The sequence below is a fragment of the Poecilia reticulata genome, chromosome 12, assembly GCF_904066995.2.
Source record: "Poecilia reticulata chromosome 12, P_reticulata-male-v2, whole genome shotgun sequence".
Lineage (NCBI taxonomy): Eukaryota > Metazoa > Chordata > Actinopteri > Cyprinodontiformes > Poeciliidae > Poecilia > Poecilia reticulata.
This window is the reverse complement of record NC_088841.1, coordinates 13597155-13622027: the sequence shown is the minus strand read 5'-3', so window position 1 is coordinate 13622027 and position 24873 is coordinate 13597155. Positions and strand designations below refer to the sequence as shown.

At 36.8% G+C, this 24873-nt stretch overlaps 1 protein-coding gene across 2 annotated transcripts in view; it reads left to right on the top strand.

Moving 5' to 3' along the window:
* pappaa (pregnancy-associated plasma protein A, pappalysin 1a) overlaps positions 1-24873 on the top strand; it is a 98393-nt gene that overhangs the window by 11543 nt on the left and 61977 nt on the right. For both annotated transcript variants that reach the window (XM_008424380.3, XM_081613184.1), the window contains exons 3-7: positions 7262-7407; positions 8247-8540; positions 9425-9617; positions 9890-10011; positions 20889-21390. In XM_008424380.3, coding sequence (XP_008422602.1) covers positions 7262-7407; positions 8247-8540; positions 9425-9617; positions 9890-10011; positions 20889-21390 — 1257 coding nt within the window. The remainder of the gene's footprint in view (positions 1-7261; positions 7408-8246; positions 8541-9424; positions 9618-9889; positions 10012-20888; positions 21391-24873) is intronic.

Sequence of the window (24873 nt, the reverse complement as noted above, 5' to 3'; positions counted from 1 at the left end):
TAACTATTTAGTTAAGATGAACATGCTTGCATTTTTAACATTTAAATGCCCCTTTAGGAATTGAACTTACTGTTTTGTAAAAAAAAAAACAAAGACAGATGCTGCCAAGAAAGAAGCAGAGAAAAATGTCACAAGATTCTTCATCTCAAGAAATAGATATAATCTTCCCAAGTGGTTGCTTATTTTGCTTTGATTATGGAATGTCTGGAGAGAGCTGCACTACAAACAGTTTGACATTCCTCTTTAATTATGGAATTCTTGTTGAACAATGTACTGCATATGCAGGAGAACAATGGCTGAGAGGTCTAACTTTTCTTTCTTTTTTTTTTTTAACCATTTTTGTGTGATACTCCTCATGTGCAATCTGTGTTTGACAGAACACCAAAGTGTGGACACATCCCATAAACACGAGCAAAGATTTTTCTAGGTCCAAAATAGGGTTATCGAGGTTTGAAGTATATTAATGTGAGGTTTAAGTTGAAGCTAGACAGTCAGTTGTGATCATCAAGACCCAACCTTTGATCATCATAAACGATCATCTAGCAAGGGGGAACAGAATGTATTCTGTCGATAGAGTGCTCCTATGAGATAAACACCACACACACTTTCCATTATCCACATCTGGTGAATGAAAATATTTTACATTGTTTTTAGAAATGTTGACATCCCATGCCTTGTGTTTTCTATGTTCTTTGGTGTTAAAAGCAATCCAAACAGTTTTAGCATCTACTTAAATGTGAGGTTGATTCAATGTTATCATTTTTTTCAACTTTACCAGGATCTGGACTACAACAAATCAGGTCATTACTGCAATTCATCAAAGTGGAATTTGAAACTTCGGTGTAACACCGGGGTGAAGATGAATCAGTATTAATATGACCACGTATTCATATGCACTAATATCTGTAATTTGCTCATTATTTGACCAGAGAAGCCAAAAGCACAGACACTTTTCTTTGACCTTTGTGCAACTTAAAATGAAAATACTTCTAAACAATTCACACACAACAGCAAGACAAATTGATCAAGGAAAATATTGGATCTATTAGAGGCTTATTAGGGTTTGAGTAAAGGAAAGTCTGGCTTGGAATTGTGTTTTTCCATCTGACTCTATTACTCTACGCACCTCATTGGTCGATACCTTTCACTGTGACAGATCAACCTTTGGACCATCCTTAGATTTTTCTTTCAATTCTTCTCTGCTGTGAAAAGATCATCTCTAGGGCTCATGGTTTGTTTTCTTTTCCTTTTTGTTGTTTTTTTTTCTTCTTTTTACTGTCAGTCACCCTGTTTCCCATAAAACATAATGAAGTACTTTGCATTAAACAGCAGGACTTGACTCCTCTCTGTTATAATAGTAAAAACACCTGTAGTAAAATTTTCGTCTGTGGTCTCAATTTTGTTGATTTAAGTCTGAATTAGAATTTGTACATAATTAAGGGACTTAAGGGAATGTTGGAATGCAAAGGAGTTACAACAGGCCATGTCAGGACAATATGTTGCCAGATATGGTTGGTGGTCCCTAAAAAATATGACAAATTAGGGAATTATTTAGCTAAAAATGTAGCCATTGTGGTTCAGAGGTCAGAGAATTCAACGATGAAGAGGTTCTCACGTTTCTACCTATTTGTGAGAGTTCACCAGGCTAATTTGTTAATTTTGACTCTGAGAGTTAGAAAATATGAAAATGTTCTTGTGTGTTTCTCTAAATTGGGCTTTTGAAGAATCCAACAACAGCGAACATGTTGTCCTTGCAAAGCAAAGAGTTCCCAGAGGACTGTGCTGGAAGGTTAAATAGGAAAGTGCAAGCATAGTAATAAAGCCAGAGATGAATGATGGGTTTAAGGGCTGTGTTGTTGACCAATGTGATGACAGTGGAGCCAAGGGCCCCTCCAATTTCAGAAGTGTTCTTGGCTGTTACACTGTCATTGCAATGCCAGCTCACCTCAGCTTCCATGCTGCCCTAAACATATGTATGCAAGGCAAATTTATAGGCTCATTTGAATTTTATGTAGAGTCAAATGAAGGAAGTTATAGCCCCACATTTAATATGTTTTAGGTGTAAAAGCTTTAAGACGATAGTATAGCCTACTCTATGTATGGCTATCTTGAATTGCCCTTAAGTGAAGCCTTTTTGTAGAGGCTTGATTTGCTTCACACATGTTATCTTTTATCCAAAGACAGAAGATAACTACACTTTCCATTTAGAATTTAGTATGTTTGTATCCAGTTCAAAAGTGTTCTCCAGAAAAATAGCTTAAAGTTGTATAAAGGGGCTTCAGTGAGAATGTGAAGCAGATAAGGAATTGTTGGTCGGGATAAGAAGGTTGATACAAAGACTGGATTTTCAAAATAACTGTACTATTGTGGTTGTGTGAAGATGAACAATGAAACATTTATCTGCTTAAGTAACGGTGTAACGTAAATTCCCCAAATACACTATTTGAAAACGTGGAACAGATGTCCAAAAGGAATTTGAATTCCTTTGGGACAAGGGGAGGGCAGTGTGAATTGTCCCGCTGCCCTCGCCTTGAATAGCTTCTTGCATGTAGCAGGCACATGGGTGCTAATGAATCAGAAAATATTAGATCCATGTTGACCTCTCCTTTCATTCATTGCTGCCTCAATCATCTCGGCATCAAACTTTCTGACCCCATTCCCCCGACACGCTTGTCCAAAAACTCTGGACAAATATTTTTTGAGGAAATAACGAAATTCCTCAAATTATTGGGAATGGAGACCTCATATTATCTGCTTTCTCCCCTGTCTCTCCCACCCTCTCCTCTTAGACCACACCCCATTGAGGCTACTGTTGTTTTTGCTCAGATCTATGACCGTGTACTATATATTATACCTTTCATCCAAACTTTATGTAATAGGGCATGCTCACCTTTCTTGAGGCATGTCATTATAACATTATTCTTTTATGAGGCACATTCAAACTTGCTTAACCTTATTTTTTTGTGGAAAATTTAAAAAAGAAAAATCTTTACAATGCTGTTCTGACTCCCAACTTAATACGCTAGCTTACCTTAAGAATACAAATTACATGGCTAACTTTTAAAGACAATTTAGGCACGTAAGCTTTGTTCTGAAATGACAACTATGTTTTTTACTAAATAAAATAATGACTGAAGAAGTCACAAACATTTACAATACAATCTCTTTTTTTCTGTGCAATTAACCCTAGGAATAAATCCCAAAGTTTATTTGCTAGCTAAAAAGATGACAATCTTTATGACTTTGGCATTAGGTCTAGTTAGACATTTAGTATTTTCACCCTAGTTTCCACCATTAAATTAGCATCCTAACACATTATTCAAAGTGGTTGTAACCAGTAAAGCAAGTTTTTACAGTCTAACACCCCAAACTGATTCAAGATGTCATTGGAATAGGATTAGAGGCTGGTCTGGCTAAATCTAATAGCAATAGCTAATATCTTTTTGAAAGGATTTGGTGCAAGCAGTTAAATGTATGCGAAAGGTCAAATCTGAGGTGTTTGTGTTCACTTACAAGGCAAACTTGACTCAGTTGGGCCATAGCATCAGATAGTTTCAATGTTCCAATGGAATGAAAATGGTAATTGTTTTTACTGCAATGAGGAAATCATCAAACACAGTGGGACAGATTGAATACCAGATGGGATTAATTCATCTCATCTCCTTTTTTCCTCCTAGTTCTTGCTGTTTTAAAAACCACCATGTGAGATTTTACGATTGGTAAATGTGTTTACTGAAAGAAAAAAAAGAGCGAGCAGTCCCAAAAGCAACATTGTCATTAAAATTAAATTGTCCTCCCAGGTCTTGTGTTCCCATCAATAAAGTAAATTATTACCAGTGATTACTGTACAGTCATTTATTGAAGGACTGATTATCGAAATAAACACTTCACTCAAAGGCCCGACTGTAATGAGAACCAATATGTATTTATCAAAATAAGTCACAGATCCTAAGTCTTAATGTCTATATTATCCAGATAATTTGTTTGAATATATGTCTTTAACTTCATTAATCCTTTTATTACAAAAAATTAGAATGTTTATGAAAAGTCTGAAAATATATTAGTGCCTTTTTTGCAGGGGTCTCTATAACAGTCCTAATTAGGTTACAATTAATGTCATACAAACAATGGAAAAGAAAAGATATCCTACTTTTGACGTGCTCAACCAGTTAGCTTTTCAATTACAAGATGTCAAATCGGTTCCTCTTGCCTTCATGCATCAGAGCGTCATTATTCATAAGTCAAAATCAGACTTGAATTTAGCAAAAATCTACAACTCGTAACCTTGTAGCAGTTCATAACTCATAGGCATATCTTATTTCAGCTGCTGAGTGTAGCAGTAAATATAAAGAGTACATTTCAGGTTCAACTGACTCACACAAAGGTATAAATCTTTGAAAACAAATCCTTTTATTCTGAATTTACTTGAGCCCACTTAAGAAGGAGAAGTGATATGGAGTTAAACAAAATCAACACCCACTATAACAAATTTATGTTGCGCAACATTAAACATATTACAATAAGAATTCAAATCTATCTTATGACATCAAAGTACAAATTTAGCTTAGGATAAAAACAAAGCAAGAAAGGAATAAAGCATGTTTTCAATCAACGTTAAACTGTGATAAATTCTGTTGTCTGTAGACTGTGTTATTAGTATTACTTGTTATTACTACTATATTCCCTGTCTTAAGGATATGTTGATTGTTAATATGTAAATTTGTTTCAGTGTAGAATGCAGTATGTTTCAGTGCCAGATTGTTTTATCAGACAGACAGAGCAGGTATGACTACAGAATCGGTGTTGATGAATCACCTCTTCTGCTTTTTTATTTGAAGAAACTGGAGTTTCTCTTCAATCCACAAAATCTTATGAGGTCAGGTAAAATATGAGCACAAAATGAAAAGGCAGGCAAGTGGGCCAAATAAACTAGGTCAAAACATTAGAAGAAGATCTATTTTGTGACGATGAGGCCAATTTGTAGTGTTTTGTTTTTGGTCATCTATCTTTATCTACTGAATGTATGCCTCCAAAGCTTTCACAAAACCAGATAAAGAGAATAAACGATCACTCTTGCATGTGCAACCGATTTCCAAGCTCTTCCAAGAAGACTGATCTTGTTGACTCTGTTTGCCAGGACCACCAGCCAGACTCAGAGAAAATGTGCTCACACAATGAATGACAGTTTCACTGCTGTGAAGATCTCATTTTGTTGAGTGATTGCAATCATTACTGCTGCCCTTACTATTCCCAGGGCCTCAGACGCAGCATTAGGTCATGAACAGGAAGACATCAGAGTACCTGAACAATAATTGAAGTCTCAGGGTGACTTGTATGAGTCAGGCTGACCTGGGGTGCTTTCAGAATACAAATGTCAAAACTATGTTGAGATGCAATGTTGAGATAGATGTAAGGGGGGGGAAATGAAAGCTTTAATATGTTACAATGTCACAAGGGACCATACCTTTTTTTGTTGGAAAGCGTTGTGGTTTGTAATAAAAATGCCATATCCTCTCTGTTGATGCCTAACAGCTCATTCTGCTATTTACTCTTTTGTATTTTTTTGGAATTATGTACTGTAGTTTACAACTGAACTTTAAGCAAGAAGAATGGCAATTCAGTAATTTATTCATTTAAAAAACAGGAGCATGAGTAGTGCATGGGACAGGCATGCACAGTCACAGCAAACTGGCACTTTCTCTTATTGCTGGTCAACAGGTTGGTCACACAATGCTGTAGAATGGCTTACCAGTCTTCAAACAGCATTTGTTAAAAGTCAGACAGTTTGCTGCAAGTGTAAAATGGGGTTAAGATCCTTCCATCCCGTTTACTCCGAAATCCTGGAATTAGTTGTCGATAAACCCTCAGCGACATCTTGGAAGATAGAGTCTGTAAGAGTGCAGATATGGAACTCCAATTAGTTGTCTCACCAGTTGGTAAAATAAATCTTTAAAATCTTTGTTAAGCTGTACTATAAACAACAGAGAACTAAAAACCTTCAACAAAAGTATGAAAATATCCAAATCTGAACAGATACTTACTTTTATGTCATGCAAATAGCTAAGTATCTTCTTTATTAATTTTTTTTCATAAATATCACTTTTTAATTACCACTCTATATTATACTATATATTAAGATTGAGTCATAGTCACACAACAAACAAATTATCTTTAGACCATGACACCAAATTAAGAAAACTAATAGACAAATTATAGAACAGTTTATATAATTCCTAAACTACTATATTTTCCGCACTATAAGGTGCACCGGATTATAAGGCACACCTTCAATGAATGGCCTATTTAAAAACTTTTTTCATATATAAGGCACACCCCGCATTATAAGGCGCATAAAACAGATGCTTCAGTTTGGGTTGTTCCGTACTCCATTATTAACACATCCACATGTGTAAAGAAAAGGTCCCCGAGTACTTTATATAGTAGGCTGCCCCAGTTGTTGTTTCACTTACGATGTTGGTGTTGCGATATTGTGCCCAACTGCTTTCTGGGTAATACAGACCAACCGACACGCTGCCACCGCAGTCTCTGTCTCTCTTCCCCCGCCCCTCCGTCCCCCTGGCTTTAAAGGTATTATCAAACTTTATTAACCAACCAGCGTTCTGACAACTATCCCAGCATGCACCGCGCACTACTTCTTCTACGGGGGAAAATGAAGTCGGCGGCTGCTTACCGTAGTTGCTAGACTTGTTGTGGCTCAATATTGGTCCATATATAAAGCGCACCGGATTGGCGCACTGTCGGCTTTTGAGGAAATTGAAGGTTTTTAGGTGCGCCTTATAGTGCGAAAATACGGTACTAGGATTAGAATTAAAAATTCCTAACTGAATTTGATACAATCAGATGAATTTTCTCAGATAAGATTGAAGAAGTGGAACAGTTTGTGCAGGTGAATTTATCATAACCATTGAACACATTCTTTTTCACAATCTTGTGGTAAATAAATGAAATCAGAACTATTTAGAGAAAAACAAAAAATATCTTATGATACAAGTGAAAAGATAGATTCTGTTAAAAGTCTAATATTTTTAGGTTATTTAGTCATGTTTCACTTTGAAACCTGTTTATTATGGTTTTGTTTTCTGAAAGATGACGTATATGATATTTTTTTTACTACTTTTGCTGCTTTAGGAAAATCCATAAAAATGTTCATTACCTGGAAAAATTGTTTCGATCCTAGAATTATCACTTTATTATCAACTAATCTCTTTTTCTGCCACTCCCTTTTGACTGTATTTTCCAGAGCCTTTTTGGATATGAAAGAAGTGAAAGAGATTCTACGTTTGGATGGGTCGACTCACCTGAATGTCTTCTTTGCCAATTCGTCTGATGAGGACCTGGCAGGGGTTGCCACTTGGCCCTGGGACAAGGAAGCCCTTACACATTTGGGTAAAAATAAACAAAACCACAGACACACATTCATAAACGTGTGAACACTCACATGCACCACATTACAGTAAATGCATGCACATGTCCCATGGACTTCACAGATTGTTGATTTTAACACAGTAACACCGTTCAAGCCATAACTAGTACTGTATTTTTCGGACTATAAGCCATTACTTTTTTTCCTACGCTTTGAACCATGCGGCTTTTCTGTGGATTTTTCTTCAACCACCAGGGGGCTCTTTAGTAGGAAGTGAATCATTAGAAGTCAAAATTGGAAATCGAAGAAGAAAGTGCTGATTTTCATTTAGAACAAGAACATGCTAGCAGCAGGCACGACGGAGAAATTTTTTCAAACTCATACCCCCTCATTATGGAAACCACACGAAGAAGTTCATATAATGCAGCTTTTAAGTTGAAGGCTATCGATATGGTAGTACAGATCGATAGCCGCTGCGTAAGCTCGCCGTGAATGAATCCAAGGTTCGGCGATGGAGACGCAGGGCTGCGTCCTTCATAGCGGATTTATGTTCTTGTGGAAAACCGAAAGCGGCGGAGATACCAGCGGCTTATAGTCAGGTGCGGCTTATATATGTACGTTTCTGTTTTTTTTTTTGTTTTGTTTTTTGTTTTTTTTTACTTTGTGGGTGCGGCTTATAGTGAGGTGCATTCTATAGTCCGGAGTCCGGAAAATATGGTATCTAACATGTGAGAATGATATGGTAGCTAAGGGAGCTTATTAATGATTAATTCACTATCTGCATTTTCACATTAAGAATAGAGACTCTTGTTTTATGTAAACATTATTAGGCTTTTCCCTATTTTTTCTCTTTTCTTCATAGGTGGAATTGTGCTTAATCCTTCCTTTTATGGAACATTTGGTCACACTGACACAATGGTCCATGAGATTGGACATAGCCTTGGATTATACCATGTATTTCGTGGTGTATCAGAGATTGACTCCTGCAATGATGCTTGTTTGGAAACCGAACCTTCAATGGAGACTGGAGACTTGTGTGCCGACACCAATCCCACCCCAAAGTGTAAAGAGTGCAACGATCCTGAACCAGGCAATGAGACCTGCGGCCACCAGCACTTCATGCATACCCCTTTCAACAACTACATGAGCTATACAGGTGAGCTTGGATCCACTCGTGGATTCTGCTTTTAACTTGTTTCAAATTGCTAAACTGAAAAAAGATTACCATAGTAGAATTTGATGAGTATATACCTTGCAGACCAAGCCATATGTGGAATTTTACTTCGAAAAAGCACTGAAAAACTCAACAGGAGGGACCCAGTTTATGTTTCTTGATTTATACTACAGCCAGTTTTTTTCTCGTTCTTGGAAAAAGTGATATAATGCTAAATATAAACAGATGGCTATCTTTATTTATGTGACATGAGCCATTAGAATTACTTTTTACTTCTTTTTTTTAAACAAAGCAAAGCTCATTTTATCATAACAATTAGCAAAAATATCATGCTGCCACTTTTATTTATATATCATTTTGAGACTACTATGCTATCTTATTTTGAAATTTAGTTCTGGAATGAAATTCAAAATAAACATATTTCTTGATAAGCAATAACACATTGTCTTAAAAGACAATTGCCACTGCCAAGCTTTTCAAGCTTTCTCATTGTGTGTATTTCACTGGAATTTCATGTGATAGACCATAACAAAGTAGTGCGTAAATTTATTTTCACAATAAAAATACACTTGGCTTTCAAACTTGAAAAGATACAGCCTTCAGTTGTATTTCACTGCTATAAAGTGACTTCTGAAGCAACTATTTCTATGGGATTTTATTTAGAATTAATAAAGTAAATTGGGGTGTATGCAAATGTTCACTGCAATTTTCAGATTTTTACTTGTTAAAAAAGATAAAGTAAAAGTATTTGTCAAAAACCATGTGTAATTTTCTTTTTACTTCGTTATTATGTGACGATCGTTGATATGTTGAATATTGCATCAATCCAAAATCTCACAGTCATGAACTTCCTTCTTAATCCTCAGATGATGCTTGTACAAATTCATTCACATTGAACCAGGTAGCAAGGATGCACTGCTACTTGGACCTTGTATACCAGAAGTGGCAAACAAGCTTCAAATCTCCTCCAGTGGTGATGGCACCGCATGTAGTTGAGCAGCATCACAACTCTGTTACCCTGGAATGGTTTCCACCAATTTCTGGACACTTCTACGACAGGTGAAACAAACTACTGCCCAAAGGTTAACAAACAAATGCCGGTGTCATTAATGAGGCTACAAAAGTAAATATTCTTAATTGATTTCAGATGATAGAATTGTATTTTAATATTAGTGTCCTTAACAGGGACCAACATTTCCAAAGAAAACCTTTTGGTTAGCTTGTCACATATTTGCTGTTCTTACTATATTTACATATATTGTGTTGAAGTGTTTGAGGTGTTTTTGATCTGCATCTAAGTTGTTTTTTGTTCTTGCTTATTGGTTTCCTAGAGAAGTGGGATTAGCATGTGATAAATGTACTGAGGGGAGGGTTCTACTGCAGTACGCCTCCAACTCTTCATCACCAAGACCATGCGACCCTTCAGGACACTGGTCCCCCCGAGAAGCTGAAGGTATGTTTTTCACGTTACATGGCATGAAAGGTTTATTATTGAAAGGTTGCTTTTTTGGCTAAACATTGAATGCCTGTTTGGACAATTCATTAAATCTTCTTACCGATAGATGACAGATGTGAGTCACTTTCTTCAACTGTTTTGCCAATTTTATTTTCAAAAGCAAACATTGTATAAATGCAAAGTAACATCCCCCTTTAATCTTGAGTTTAAGAGCTGATTACATGATTTGATATTTATCTGGTTGGATTTCTGACTTAATACGGCATACACAAATTTTGCGGACTGACTCGGACCCAAACTGATGACTCATTGGATTCATGACTTTTGGGCAGTGAAGAAACATAGAAGGATCAGAGACATTTGTAATAAATATTTCAAAACACTTTGAAAAATAAATCTGTTTACACTGCAGATACAGACAGCAACACAATGCTCTAAAGGAATGTGCTTAGAAAAATATGTCTGATGCATACGTGATATTTTCCAGTATGGACACCCAAGCAGAAGCATTGGGATGAATCTGGTCTGGGTTAAGCGGCTTTTAAAATCCTGCGTTTGGAAACACATTTATTTGTACTGCATGCAACTAGCAACAGAGGTTTATGTGCTCCGCCGAGCAAAGTGCATCACTTTAGTTTTGCACAAAAAACACAGCAATGATTCACTTGTTATTATGAAAGCTAGACCTCTTTGGTGCTGGCAGTCACGAAACTTCAGGGTTCGTTCCCTGTATTGCACAGTAGTGAGCTCTGCACATGATTACAATTCACAAATCTCTTTGGTGTCTTGGTACGTACTGGTCCTTTGCAAAAAAAAAAAAAAAAGTTCAAAAAGACAATATTCTGTTTTACAACATCTAGAAACTCAGTCGATATAAATTATAGACATATATTTTAGATGTGCCTCTTAAATTTTCATTGTTTTGTTTTTATCTAGAATTTTATTTAAGCACATCTTGTCTAAATTCTTTGCGCAGCTAGCTTTTTGGAAGGATGCACACATGTCCATCTGTATCGTTTGAATACACACATTCCTTCGCTTGGTTCAGAGGAACACAGATGGATACTTGCGTGTCCTCAACCTAAGCTTGGAACACATGGTGTTTTCAAACAATAAATGCCAATCTTAAAACTTTTTTTTAGAGCTCTACGTCTTCTGGCACTTGTGTTAGGCTTGGAATTAGATTTTACTAGACGTGGCAAATATTGTGTTTATGTTATAACATACATAGTGTTGATATTTTTGTTTCACTTCAATCATCAAACAAGATTGTATTATAAAATGTATAACCTAAGTAAATAATTCAGCTTATTAAAAGAACAAAGCTATCCCAACCTATTTGGTCCTGTATGAAAAGTAATTGTCCCTCAATCTAGAAACTAGTTTTACCATCATTGGTGGAAAAAAATGCATTTATTTTAACAACTTTTAAAATGCTGTGGATGAATTGCTTATGTATATATGGTTTTTATTTACATATGCAGTGCTTTGTGAACGTTTTCATCCCCTTGGCATCTTCTGTGTTTGGTTTCCACACAACTTGGAATTAAAATAGATTATTTTAGGGCTTGTGTCTTTTCATTTACAGAACAGGCCTTATTCCTTGAAGCAACCAACAATTAGGTCAACATAACGATGATAATAAAATTCCAGTGTGCATACATATTCAACCCCCTGAAATTTGCTACGTTGTGGAGCCAACTTTTGTAGCAATTACACCTACATGCCACTTTGCATAAGTTTCGATGAGCTTGCCACATCTTGCCACTGGGATTTTTGCCCAATCCTAAAGATAAAACTGCTCCAGCTCCTTCAAGTTAGACGGTCTCTGCTGGTGAACACCAACCCTCAAGTCTGACAACAAATTTTCACTTGGTCTAGGCTTTGAATAGGCCTTTCCGATACATTTACACATTTACCTTTAACCCATTTGAGTGTTGCTTTTAAAGTATATTTTGGGTCGTTGTCCTGTTAATTAAGCCTTAAGTGAGTTCTGATTTAATGTGTCATATTCAGAATATTTAACGATAGTAATGCTTCTATATAAATGTTTATATTCAATGCCTCCTTAAGACTTTTCAGCATGGTTGTGTCCAGAAGAGGGCCAAATGTGGACTAGCAATAATTTTGGGGTTTTAAATCAAAATAAAGACCTAAGCTGTAAACAGGACAGTTATAAACTTTATAAAACTGAGTGACTCACAAATAAATGACATTAACATGTATACATAAAATATGTAAGTAATTCTTATAATTCAAGCTATTTCAATTAGTAACACAGAAGCTGTAACTTAACCGCAGCAGCTGTAATTTGTTGAAGGGTACGGAAAAAAATTTATATCTATGATGTTTAAAATAAAGTGTAAAATGGGCAAATGTTAGTGGTCACCACAGTATCCACAACTAAACAGATACAAATCTGCTGCTCAGGAAATATTCCTGCCTGTGAGACTCCTTTGGCAAATACTGTAGTTGTATGTCTTCACAGAATCGAGTAAACCTGTTTCTATGCAAATCGAAGTGTCAGCCTCTTAAAATCAAAACATATTTTTATGTAAATCTGATAATGTTGCCTTTGCAGTAAGTAGAACGCATGTACCACAGGCAAGTCTGGACATGTCTGACATGTTGTGAGTCTGTGTGTGTGTGTGTGTGCGTGTGTGTGGGTGTGTGTGCGTGTGTGTGCGTGTGTGCACATAATGTGCTCCATTTCCCCTCTTGGAATGAATCTCTCTCCTTGCTCTAGCCTCTACTGGATAAACAGCTGCTGTTCTGCTGCAAATGTGTCACATATTTACTTACTTACACTGGACATTTATGTAGAGTACATACTCAAATACTCTCAAACAAAAACACTGACCACTGACATCACCTTATTTACAAAATAAACATATTGAAGTTTACATATCTAATACACGTGTGTCTACTTTCATATTTAAATATATAAAGCCAATCCTGATGCAGACTGATGGAGAGGAAGCAAAAAATAGATAGATACAAAATTTTATACAGAAAGATAAATATGATGCAATTAAGTGAAATAAATAAACATTTAGAAACATACTAGGTGAAAACACCTCTTCAGATTTTGGAACGGGTGCCTAAAACATGAATCGAGGACAAACCGACCTTGAAATAACATTTGATCAGGTCAACTTGCAAGACAAAAAGTAACATGAGTCTGGCAAAGAAAAAAAAATCCTGCAATCATGCAATAAATCTTTTGTATAACTTGTAACTGAGGCCTAGTTTGAAACTAGAAGGTGGGTTTGAAATGTTTATTCTAATAACTAACTGAATATATTATATAACGTTATATAATATATTCAGTTAGTTATTAGTCAAGTGTTGTCAGATATTTGTGCATTATAGACAGTACTTGACCACAACGGTACTCACAAAGATTTTCCAGTAATTAGTTATAGAACAAAGTAACCAGAACACCATAGAAACAATGCTGAAGTTTAAAGAAATAATAGAATTTAGTTGCTTTTAGCTGTAAACACTTAATTAACATAATTTGTCGATTCTGACAATCAACTTGATGACACAAATGAACTTTTTCTGTTAACTGGATTAATGTCCGCAAACACTGACTACATTTGTCTTTATCTTAACCAGTATTTTAAGTGTGCCGGTACAGTTAACTATTAGTCACAACGAGTCTCCTTAAAACATTAAGACCTCTCCAAAGCAATAAAACAAACACAATATGATTAAAGTATTAGAATAACAGGAAAATAAATTAAAATTTAATTCTAAAACACAGTACGTTTAAAATGCAAACTGGTGCAAAAACAATCAATGTGTCATAATAAACTTCTCTAGACTGATGAAAACCTGTGCGTACAGTAAAAAAAAATAAAGACGCACAACTTTTTAAAATCTTTTATGTTTGATAATAAACTAGAAAAAGCAATTCCTGTTTCAGGTCAGTTATAATTACCAAAATTGTATTTCTAAAATAAACATGACTTAAACAGCTGTTTGGCTTGTTGTTTATCCTTCCATATGGTTTGAAGAATAGTTTGCTGGAATGTTGGCCTAATCCTCCAGGCAGAACTGGTGTGAAAATCAGGTTTATAGGTCTGCCCTTTGTTGTTGTCCTTAAGAGCTTTTAAAGTAATATGCTTGGGAACCTTGTTCATTTGGAGGACCAACAAGTATTTCAATGAGAATAACTGTTGCACCTAAACACTTTTATGCCTCTCATCTGGTGAACAGATGAACATGGTAACTCAAGCAATAGTTCTCCTCAAGGAAGTAGTATGCCAGAAGTGTTGCCTCAAAGTACTTCACAGGTGGGCTTCCAATTTACTTAAATGATGTGAATCAGAAGCTTACAAACCATATCATCATTATGTATGCTTTTCCAAAGTGTTTAAAGGCTTAGTAACCTAGAAAAGAGAAATGCTTGGTCTGATTTAAAATCACACAGAGAGGAAAAAAGGGTCATGCATCCTTTTATACAGTCTAAGTTAATGACTGGTTTCTACTGTAAGATACCCTGGGCATTGCCATCCTATGCAATTTTGCTTGGTTCTCCTTTCCCTTCAGTGCTCTGTCTGGGATTTCCCCCATTAAGCTTGATTTCTCATCTTGGAGTTCTGCAACAGTACCAATAAGCCAACAGGAGTTGTGAACAATGGCATCAAATTTCTGCACTCTTTTAGAAGTGCAGTCTGCCTTTGGTTGTAGTTTGGCAATGGCAGCGAAAGAAGTGAACAAAGCCAGTCAGTCCATGTTGGCCACACTTGAAAATATTGAGCAACTAAGGTCAGAATGTTTAAGACATTTTACTGCTGGCAAAGATGCCATGGCCATACTCTCCATGGGGTTGTTTAAAGTGCATGCAATTTCCAGAAAACTTCATCAAGGTGCCCTTTACATATGTAACAGCTAAACGGCAGTGATTGTGTAAAATCAGATTCATTTCTTTATAACTTCGTCATTCACTAAGTCATAATTTTCTTAATAGAAGGGGCTGATTTTTCCCAGGGTAACAGTAAGATGCATTAATGAAAGAAATCCTTGTTGAAGTTTAATAAGGAAGAAAATTTGTATGTTTGGTTTTGTGTGAAGCCAACTGTCGGGTAATTGTGTGGAATTACCTTTGCATACAAAGTGTGCAAAACTACATGCTCTTAAGAAACTGTTTATTTTATCATTTTGGACAGCAATGACAGCCATATTTCTTGTCAACATGCTGATGTTCTGTTACATTACCAATACACTAATGGAATTTTACCATATTTGCTTTAACATCTGCATTTGTTTTACTGTTCACTTACCAATTGTGTGAAGTAACCTCAAACAAACTAAGGATTTTTTGTTTGGAAATAAGCCAACTGCACAAGTTATTGATTTATTTACATGGAATGGTATCTATCCTTTTCTTTTTCTGGTGACATTTTGTGGGTATACTCCTATGAGTAACCACACTGATTAGCAGTGACCATATTCTCTCACTGACTGTGTATACGTCATAAAACGAAAGTAAAACAAACATTATCTAAATATTTATCTAAATATAATGTTTTTTCACAAAAAGAGCAAAAAAAAACTATCATTTCAAATCTATGTCAACATGTTTGGGCTCGATTGTTGACTGCTATTAATGTATCACAAAATATTCATGCAGCAAGGCAATGATATCCAAGCATTAGTGTCTTTTACCGTTAAAAAGTGTTTCTGTGTGTCTGCAAAGTGTCTTTTTATTTATGACTGTGTCAGTGCTAAAGGTTGGAGTGGGTCGATGTCTGTCTTTTAAGTGAGGAAGCGTGTAACATTGTGTGACAGTGAGTCATAGATAGTGAGAGCCAGAAGCAGACACTTCTTAGAAAGCATAAAGTGTGCATGCCCGGACATATTCTTGTTCTGTTTATCCATTCCACTCTTCAGACTGGTTCATAATGGGGGTAGTGGTCCAACAGTTATTAGTAATTTTACTTTGCTATTTATACATTAAGCAGTATTTGTCATGGTGTTAACATGAAAGAATATTGGTGATTATTTTTAAAAGAAGTTTAAAAATACATTGGAAAGTATGATCAAGTGCCCTTTGGCTGTAAGGTCAGTGCTGTGAGGTTTCCTACTCCCAATACAAGGAACGCATGAACATATCTCATCCATGCTTCAACTTTTACACGATTGCTAAGGACCTGAGTGGTAAATCTGACTCTGAAGGATTTTAACAAATGTTTGAGTTTGGGATTGAAAATGGGTTTATGAACCATGTATTTGTTAAAACATTTTTTTTAAGTTTCTAATGAGGTGTGTGGAAGAAACATTGGGCAAGTCTAGCACAAACAAGGCAATGATAACTATGGTAAGATTAAGCTATGTTTCCATATTTTACTGTTATGAGCCAATCTCTCCCACAGACAATCTCAGACTGTCCAAATCAACCTGAAAGATGAATTTGTGACCTTTTCATTGAGCAATCTCTATCACATAAAAGGAAATACTTACTGATTTTGGTAGATATTTTTTTAAGTTAAAGTATTTAATTACAATCAAAAACAAATGCCGCTCTAATTAAAGATACAAAGAATCAGCCAGCTAGTAATCAGTGAAATCAAGACTTAAATATATTGTTAATCAATGGACTGCACGAGTGTTTATCTCCAGTCCTCAAGAGTCAGAGTCCTGAATGTGTCAGATATGTTTCTGGTTCCACACAAATCAATACAACAACTGGTCCATTATTAAGCCTCTGCACAACATGGTCACCTGCATTAGAGCTGTGGCACATCTGAAACATGCAGGAAACTTCCATTTGAGAAATAGAGTTAAACACCCCTGAGCTAATGTCTATTCAAATGATTTTCTGTGCTAAAAAAACATACACATATCTAATAACAAATACTGTGACAGACCATTTGAGATCTCCACTCACAGCTGGACTGGATTTAAAAAATAAGAAAATAAAAATATTTTTTGTAAGTTACTGTTACTCTGTGTACCATTGTTCTTTGCGTTATCCTATGTTCTATTATTCTGTATGTTAGGCGGTGGATGTTTGTTGGAATCGAGTAAATGAGATGATCGAACCTAGCTCCTGTGTCATCCCTCTTTCTCCTCCACAATATGATAGCAACATTTATTTTCCATAAACAACTGCAAAAAACAGGCTACTAAAAATATTTTAACTGATTTAAATCTAAGATTTACCAACAGTTTACCAATCATTCAGGAGCTTAAAGAACAGACTTGCACTGACGAAAAGTTCAGTTCAGCAGTTTAATCTGAAAGCTAAAAAGATAGGTGACAACAAAATTTAGGAAGCACATTTGATTTATCTGCCATGAACATCAGAACTGCCATAAAAGCAAGAACATAGCACCTTACTCTTGTCCTTGATGCTTTACTACAGTGGTGGCCAAAGTTGATCTTCAAGGAACGGCATCCAGTTCTCTCCCTGGTGGTAGTAATAACCTTCTCAGCATGTCAGTGTTCTTCATAGGTCTTCTAATGAGCCATCATTTGATCCAGGTGTGTTAAACCAGGGAGAGAACTAAAACATACAGATGCCAGTCCTCGAGGACTAACTTTGGACACCAATGCTTTACTACCTCTCCCAGTCCTCCCAAGTCCTCCACAATCCTTCACCATGAAACAGAAATTGACAACAGCTTCTATCTGGAAGGTTTGAGCAAAACTTTAAGGGCTTTTCCAGATGGACTTGTACTGAACTGGACTGAAGGTGATTTTGAAGATTTGCCAACATGTCGCCTGGTGGATGGGTGCGGAAACAGTGTGAGCGAATTGACAATGGCGATGGGGTGGCACTCCCAGAGCTCCCGTGGTCGCCGCTGCTTGCAGCTTTAGTTGTCTTTGCATTTTAGCTTTTACTACTGACACATAAAAAAACCCTTACTGACCCATTAGGTTTTCTTGATTTCTTTTCCTTACTAAACAACAACCATAAATAGCAACTCCTGAGTATTTTATTGACTGACATCCTGTTTGATTTTGACGTGGATGTTAAATTTCACCCCCTCCCCATCATTTCATGTAAACAGAGATCACTCCATGTCTACATACCTACATTTTAAAAAGTATGTATACATGAAATCCTTAAACCAGATTCTCCAAAGCAAAACAAACAAACAGTAATTGTACACTAGAACCAGACTGCAGGAGTCTGACCACAAAACCCCTTGCAGCCAAGTTATTTGCTGCCTGATGAAGCATATTCTTGTTCACAATAAGGCATGTATTCCAGAGGTATAAAAGAGTAACATTTAAAGATAGTCCAAACATCTCTAGCCTTTTTTTTTATCAATTGCTTCTTCAATCATTCGTATTTGAACTTCAACTCTATATTTCTTCTTTGCTCTTAAGTCTCCATTTAAAAAGAAGTAAATATTTTAAGTAATAGACACAGTGACAACAGCCAGCTAATAACTCAATCTTTTTGGCATCTCATGTTTTAGATCTCACACATGATGACTCTTTATCTACAAACAACCACATTCTTCAAATAAATCAAGACTTTTATGATATTAGATCATATCCCGTGTGTGTGGACAGGCTGGCTTGTCAATCACGGATACATACTTGCTTGGCTGTGAAACAGTTTGTTTAGGTTACACAATGGATGACACCCCTGCTCTGTCTCCATCTAAATCTCCAACAACATTACCAACAGCGCCAGAGCAAAAGTTGGGCCCATCATAACAGCTGACATTACAAAATATTTTCAGTGGCTACAGCTCTTTTCCTTGCAAACTCTATGAAAATATACTAAGAAATCCAGGACTACATGAGCAAAGTGCAGCCAATCTCTTGGAGCACCTTAGCTCTTTCCCTTCCAGCCCCCTCTTTCTTTTCTTTTCTTTTCTTTTCTTCTTTTCTATCTTTTCTTTTTTCACTGACTCGCTTTTCTTTAATTCACCTTCACTCTGGCCACACACACACTTACAGTACGATAATAAATATGTTGAGATAATGTGGCTTGGAATACATTTTCAATCCTCACTTGATTAAACACTGGAATTTTGCATGGTGCCCAGAAATGAGGTTAGCAAATGGCTCTGATGGTTGCCAGCTTGGAATTGCTCAAAAGGAAAACGAGGGAGAACATAGTGTCTACCGCTTGCTGGCTCCTGAAAGTGCTTGATGAATGTTAGTGTACGTCACTTGGGATAATGCGAGTTAGCTGTGTGTGGACTCCAAATATGGCTGGAGTGTGACTGTTTGAGGTTGTAATGACTGCGCTGAAGTGAGAACCCTGCACAGGGCCCCTCTCAGAAGGTACACACCTCAGCTCTGCCTTTCCTCTGCAGATGGACTCACAATGAACTCTTAGTTTCACCTTAACCTTGATGTTGCAGGACCTTTAGAGACACCAAAAACACGAGTTAGTTCCTTAACTGTGCATAAAAGTTTTTTTTAACTGTTTAAGGAATATTTGAGATTCCTTCAATAAAGCAAAGTATTTACGATGCATTATCTTGCAAAGGTATTAATAACCCTTACATTTCTTCAAATTCTTTCACAATACAGCTACAAACAGTTTTAGGGGGATTTCTTTTGTTACAGACCAAAACAAAGTAATGCACAACTGTAATGTTCATTTAAATGTTAAAATGATACATTGTTTATTTTTCAAATAAGAAAGGAATCTGACAGGTGTTTTGTGTATTTATTTTCAGATACTTTTACTAATTAAAATTCAGTGCAACCAATTGCCATCAAAAGTTATCTGAAATGTAAATATATCTTACTTATGTGCAATTTAATATTATTATACACATATGTGATCTGTGGAGACCTAAGTGGTTTGTTACAGAACATTAGTAAGCAAACAGCATCTTGAGAACCAATGAACACAACAGACAAGGTAGGAATAAGGTTGAGGGAATGTTTAAAGCAGTGTTAATAGCATAGCACAAGGGTCCTCAAACTGAGGCCTCCAGGGCCAGTGTCCTGCAACCTTTCAATGTATCCCTGTTTCAACACACCTCAGTCTCATAGCTTAATTACCTTAGCACTGCAGTCAAGTTCTCCAGAGTGCTGCTAATAACCTGATTATTTGACTCAGGTGTGGTGAAGCAGAGTCGAACATAAAACCTGCAGGACACCAGCCCATGAGGCCTGGATTTGAGGATCCCTTGTCTATGTTAGCACTTGACCGATTGTTGAAAGGAAGGTATACGAAGCCTGTGTTGCAGTATCTGTTTAACAGTGTAGGTAGGGGACAACTAACATGTGGGAGAAGGTGATCTGGTCAGGGGAGACAAAAATTAAAATTTTGAGCATATAAATAAAACTGTATGTCACTCAAAATCCAAAATCCACTCCCTAACTCATTATGAAACAGGGTTTTCTGCATCATCCTGCTATGGTAAGGATTTTTTTCAGGATGTATAAAGCTAAAAAAATGGGGCAATTCTGACAAAAAAACCCACCAAAAAGCTGAAAAAGATTAAAGATAAAGGTGGTCGTTTTTCTTTGAGAGAGACATCGACTCTAAGCATACAGGACAGAAGCTCTTGAGGACTGGATTTAGTAATCTCTGTTTTGGATCAAACATTATTCTTGTGCTAGAATGAACAAGACCCAAACTGAGTTAAGAATGTGAGGCAATGCTTAAAAATCAATATAACAGGTGCTCTCTATTCAGTCTGGCTGAGTTAGAGCTATTTTGCATAGGACAAAAAAAATCTTCCTCTCTAGAACATCAAATAAAGTAAAAACTCAGGGGGCTCAATTCCCATACATGCCACATTTCTTACATTTTTTACTTGAAACATAACTTTTCCTTCAACTTCACCATTATTTACTGCTTTATGTTGGTCTATCACAAAGCATAGCAATAAAAAAAACCCATTAAACACATGTTATCTGTTTTGCAACTTATCTTACAGGTCCTCCAGATGTGGAGCAAGCTTGTGAGCCAAGTGTACGCACATGGAGCCCAAATGCAGGAACTGACCAGGGTGTTGTTGGCCTATCAGAGTGTCCTCCACAGGGTTGCATGCTTCAGTTGGAGTTCCAACACCCAGTGGTTCCCGATTCGCTGACTGTGTGGGTGACATTTTTCAGTCCCGAGGAGAGCGCTCTGCCTGCTATCCACGACATCTTGCTTTTGACTGTGAGTGGAAACAACATTTCGCTGGGGCCCAGTAACGTCTTCTGTGACACTCCATTGACTCTGAAACTGGACGTGGAAGAAGCAGTGTATGGTGTACAGTTTTACACAATGGAGCAACACCTAGAGATTGACGCAACTTTATTGACGTCCAAGCCAGACTGCAAAGTTTGCAGGCATTGCAAACCACTTCATTACAATCTGTTGCGCCAACCACCCTTCACATTTGCCCCGAAAGGCCTGCAACTGATTGAACCTATCCGCCGATATACAGACAGGTGAGTTTGAGTGGTGGATTGCAGTCAGTGATGACAGACTGAATGTTACCTGCGTATTCTGTATTATTTTGTTTGCCAGGGTCTCCAAATAACTTAAAATATTAAGCCATATTTTTTTTCTATTACAGCTGTTTTTCCTCATTGTTTTCTATTAAACGTTTAGAATGGCTGAGTGTTTATGATTTTGCTCCTGGCTTTAGCGTAGGGTAATTTTAGACATGTCAGTAAAAGGCGTTTATTTATCTGTGGAAAATATCCACTAAAATTTGCTCATGTAATAGCAGACATCCTTTCCAATACCCTCTGGAGCACATGTGAGCCATCGCTGCTTCTGAGCTTTCAGATCTGTTTTCCCAACATTTGTTTCCTAAGTCACAGGTCAGTTGTCGCCCACATTTGTGTTTTTTCCTATGTTCCATGAAGCAAGGGCAAACAGATGACTTGTTGAAGGTATTATCTGCACACTGCGGTGAGAATTTAGTGCTTTTCTTCCATGGAATGTGCTGACTTAACAAAAATTGTGCTATACATGGCGCTGCTGCGTGTCATACCATCTTGCTGTCGTGCTATCAGCGAGATTCACATGAGAAGGAAAGTGCTTGATAAAACACAAAAGGGTTGGGTATGCACGTTATGCAAGATGAAGTGATGAAATCTAAGTTTCAAAAGTGCAGAACTTCCTGGTTGAATGGTAGTATCTGTGGAAGGTTGCCTCCAGTAAGGATGTATTTATTTGGAGGTTTTGGCACACTTTGCTGACTGTTGATGCACTGTAGGTAGTTTTACTACTGTGGTACATTTCACTAGCTGTGGTCGCATTCCAGTGGTAGTGGTCAGTGGAAATGGCTGTATATTTTTTTCTTATGAGACCATGTGGGATCTTGTCTGTTAAGCTTCAAGAGAAGCTCTGTAGTAAATAAGTGTAGCTGTATTGGATAAGAAGTTTCTTTTACACATTTCTTACAAAATAAAGAGTGTAGTACAGCGCTTTGCAGAAGTATTTATATCCTTTGAAGTACTACAAAGAATCTGGTGTCCAATATTCTAACATTTTGTGATGGATCAACACAAACTAACAACCTTTTGAAGTATCAGGAAGAGGAATCATGGATTTCAAAATTTTTCTTTACAAATAAATATTGGAAAATATAGGGACATGCATTTCTGTTCATCTCCTCTAAATCAATACATTGTGGGATCACCTTTTGGTGCGAGAACAGCTGCACGTCTTCTGGCTGTATGTTCTTGGGAGCCATTGTGAATGAGCTAAGGGTTTGTCAGATAGGATAGATGGCATTGGTGAAAAGTGATTTGTTAGGTCTTACCTTGGTAAGACCTAACAAAGCACCTCTTGGTAGGTGTGCTGTTGTGCCTCACTCACTGTTTCCCTTTTGGGGTGATAAATTATTTATTGATTGATTATTTGTTAGATGTTTAAAGCTTATAGCCTAACTCTTCTTTAAATGTCTCCACAACTTTATCCCTTGGTCTTTGTGATTCTGTTTCTTCACTACCTTTACCAACAAAAATTACAAAGATTTTGTAGACAGTCCATCAAGGAACAACTATAGAAACACATCCAACAATAACTGTGCAAGGTGCCCTGGCTTAGTGATCAACTCGAGCACCCAGATAAAACCCAGGCTTTGGAATAGCATTTAAATTTACAAACACGTTCCCCATCTGAATTTTGAATTCTAAATATCTTAGCTATGAAGCAATAGTGCCAACTTTGACTTCACAGTGCAACTCAACTCTATTTTTTGAATAAAAGTGTTGTATTCAGATCACAGAGTAAAGGGAAATCAGACTTTAACCCACTGTATTTTACATAACTCTTCTCAACCACATGTTTATTTTTAGAAAATGATGGGTGTAGCCGGTGAGAAATTTCTTAAAGACATATTTAGGACTTATCTATCATCTGGGTCCAGCTTCTGAAAATTTTTCGGTTGACCACACAGAAAGTTAATTCTTCCTGCAAAATGTTTCCCTGGGATTCGAAACAGTGGATGAGGGGTGAGGGGAACTGACCTCTTGCTGTCAATCCATTGGCCTTCATCTAAGCCGTAGCAAACAACAGGAGGAACGACTAACATCTTGGCTCCTGTGGCCCCATCAATGAGTGGTGGTTTGTTTGGAATGGCCAACGGCTGGGAGGTCAGGGTGACAGAGTAAATTATGGTGCAGAGTTTGAAGGGTAAAGAGGAGACACTGAGTGGGTGGTTGTATCAGTTGGGGGTAAATTATTGCTTGGCTTGGGAAGGGGATAGGGGTGAATGGCAATGGGTGATGAAGGAGACATAAGGGCGTCAAGAAAGTATAAGGAGAGAGACCTCCCAGGCAAAAAAAGGGGACACAGGACAGCTCTTACACCTTCACATCTACTGCACACTCTGTCTATATTAGAACTCCATCCTGGTTATGCTCAAATCTTTCACATAATGTTCCCCATCCATCAATTTAGAGACTGAATATATTTTCTTAAAACTAGAGCTGGTGACTTTAGGGGCAAAGACATTGAACAATTGATTAGTATGCCTTTCCCTTATTTTGTCCTAATGGTGGGATTGTGGCAGGAGCTATGTCTAACAATTTGTTCTGGAAGTTTTTAAAACTCTGCACCCTTTTAATTTATTGTTCAAGCCTTCAAATTCTATTCGTTAGATCGCTATTTCTGTCGACCTTTTCAGGATAAAAATGTGAGGAAACATGTAGATGGTTTTTGGGAAAGCAAAACTGGAGTCCCTTTATTGTTGGCTTTGAATTCCACCTACCATCACGTAAATATGAGTGATTTTTCATTTGTACTGGTTCAGCTAAGGTAAAACCCAGTCATTTGCAGGAACCTGAAAATTCTGCTGACTATTAAGAGAGAATCATCACCTGTTGCTTCCGCTGCATCGCCAATAGATTTTATTGTTTGATTTATTTTAAAAGCCCATACAATTTTCAAAATAGATCATGCACATCTCATTTGTGTACACTGATTGTAATCCCATCATATTGCTAAGAATTATGCCTTTCTTAATTGTAACTATGAGGCTTGGAGAGCAAGCAGAACCAGAACTTGTAGAATCTGATCATAATGTCCCATGTAATTAAAAGAAACCGCTGGTATCATTTTCCTTCCTCCTTTATATAGAGATATTGATTTTGCTTTAAATGGTATCTTTCTCTTGTATCAGGCTTCTGTAGAATAAAGTAAACAGTGTAACTATTTATTGTAGATCATATCACGGGCTGTATAGATGATAATTAGAACATCTTTGGATTTAAAAGATCCAAAGATCTTTTAAATCTTTGGATCTAAAAGATCCAAAGATTTAAAGTCCTTCTGATAAGCAAACCTTATCAGAAGGACTTGGACATGAGGTTGCTAATTATTCAGGGTTCAGGAAAGATTAATATTTTTCACAAAACAGCGTGTTTCTGTCACAAAAATTAGTGTCGTTTATTTCGACCCTACGCCATTTACGCTCT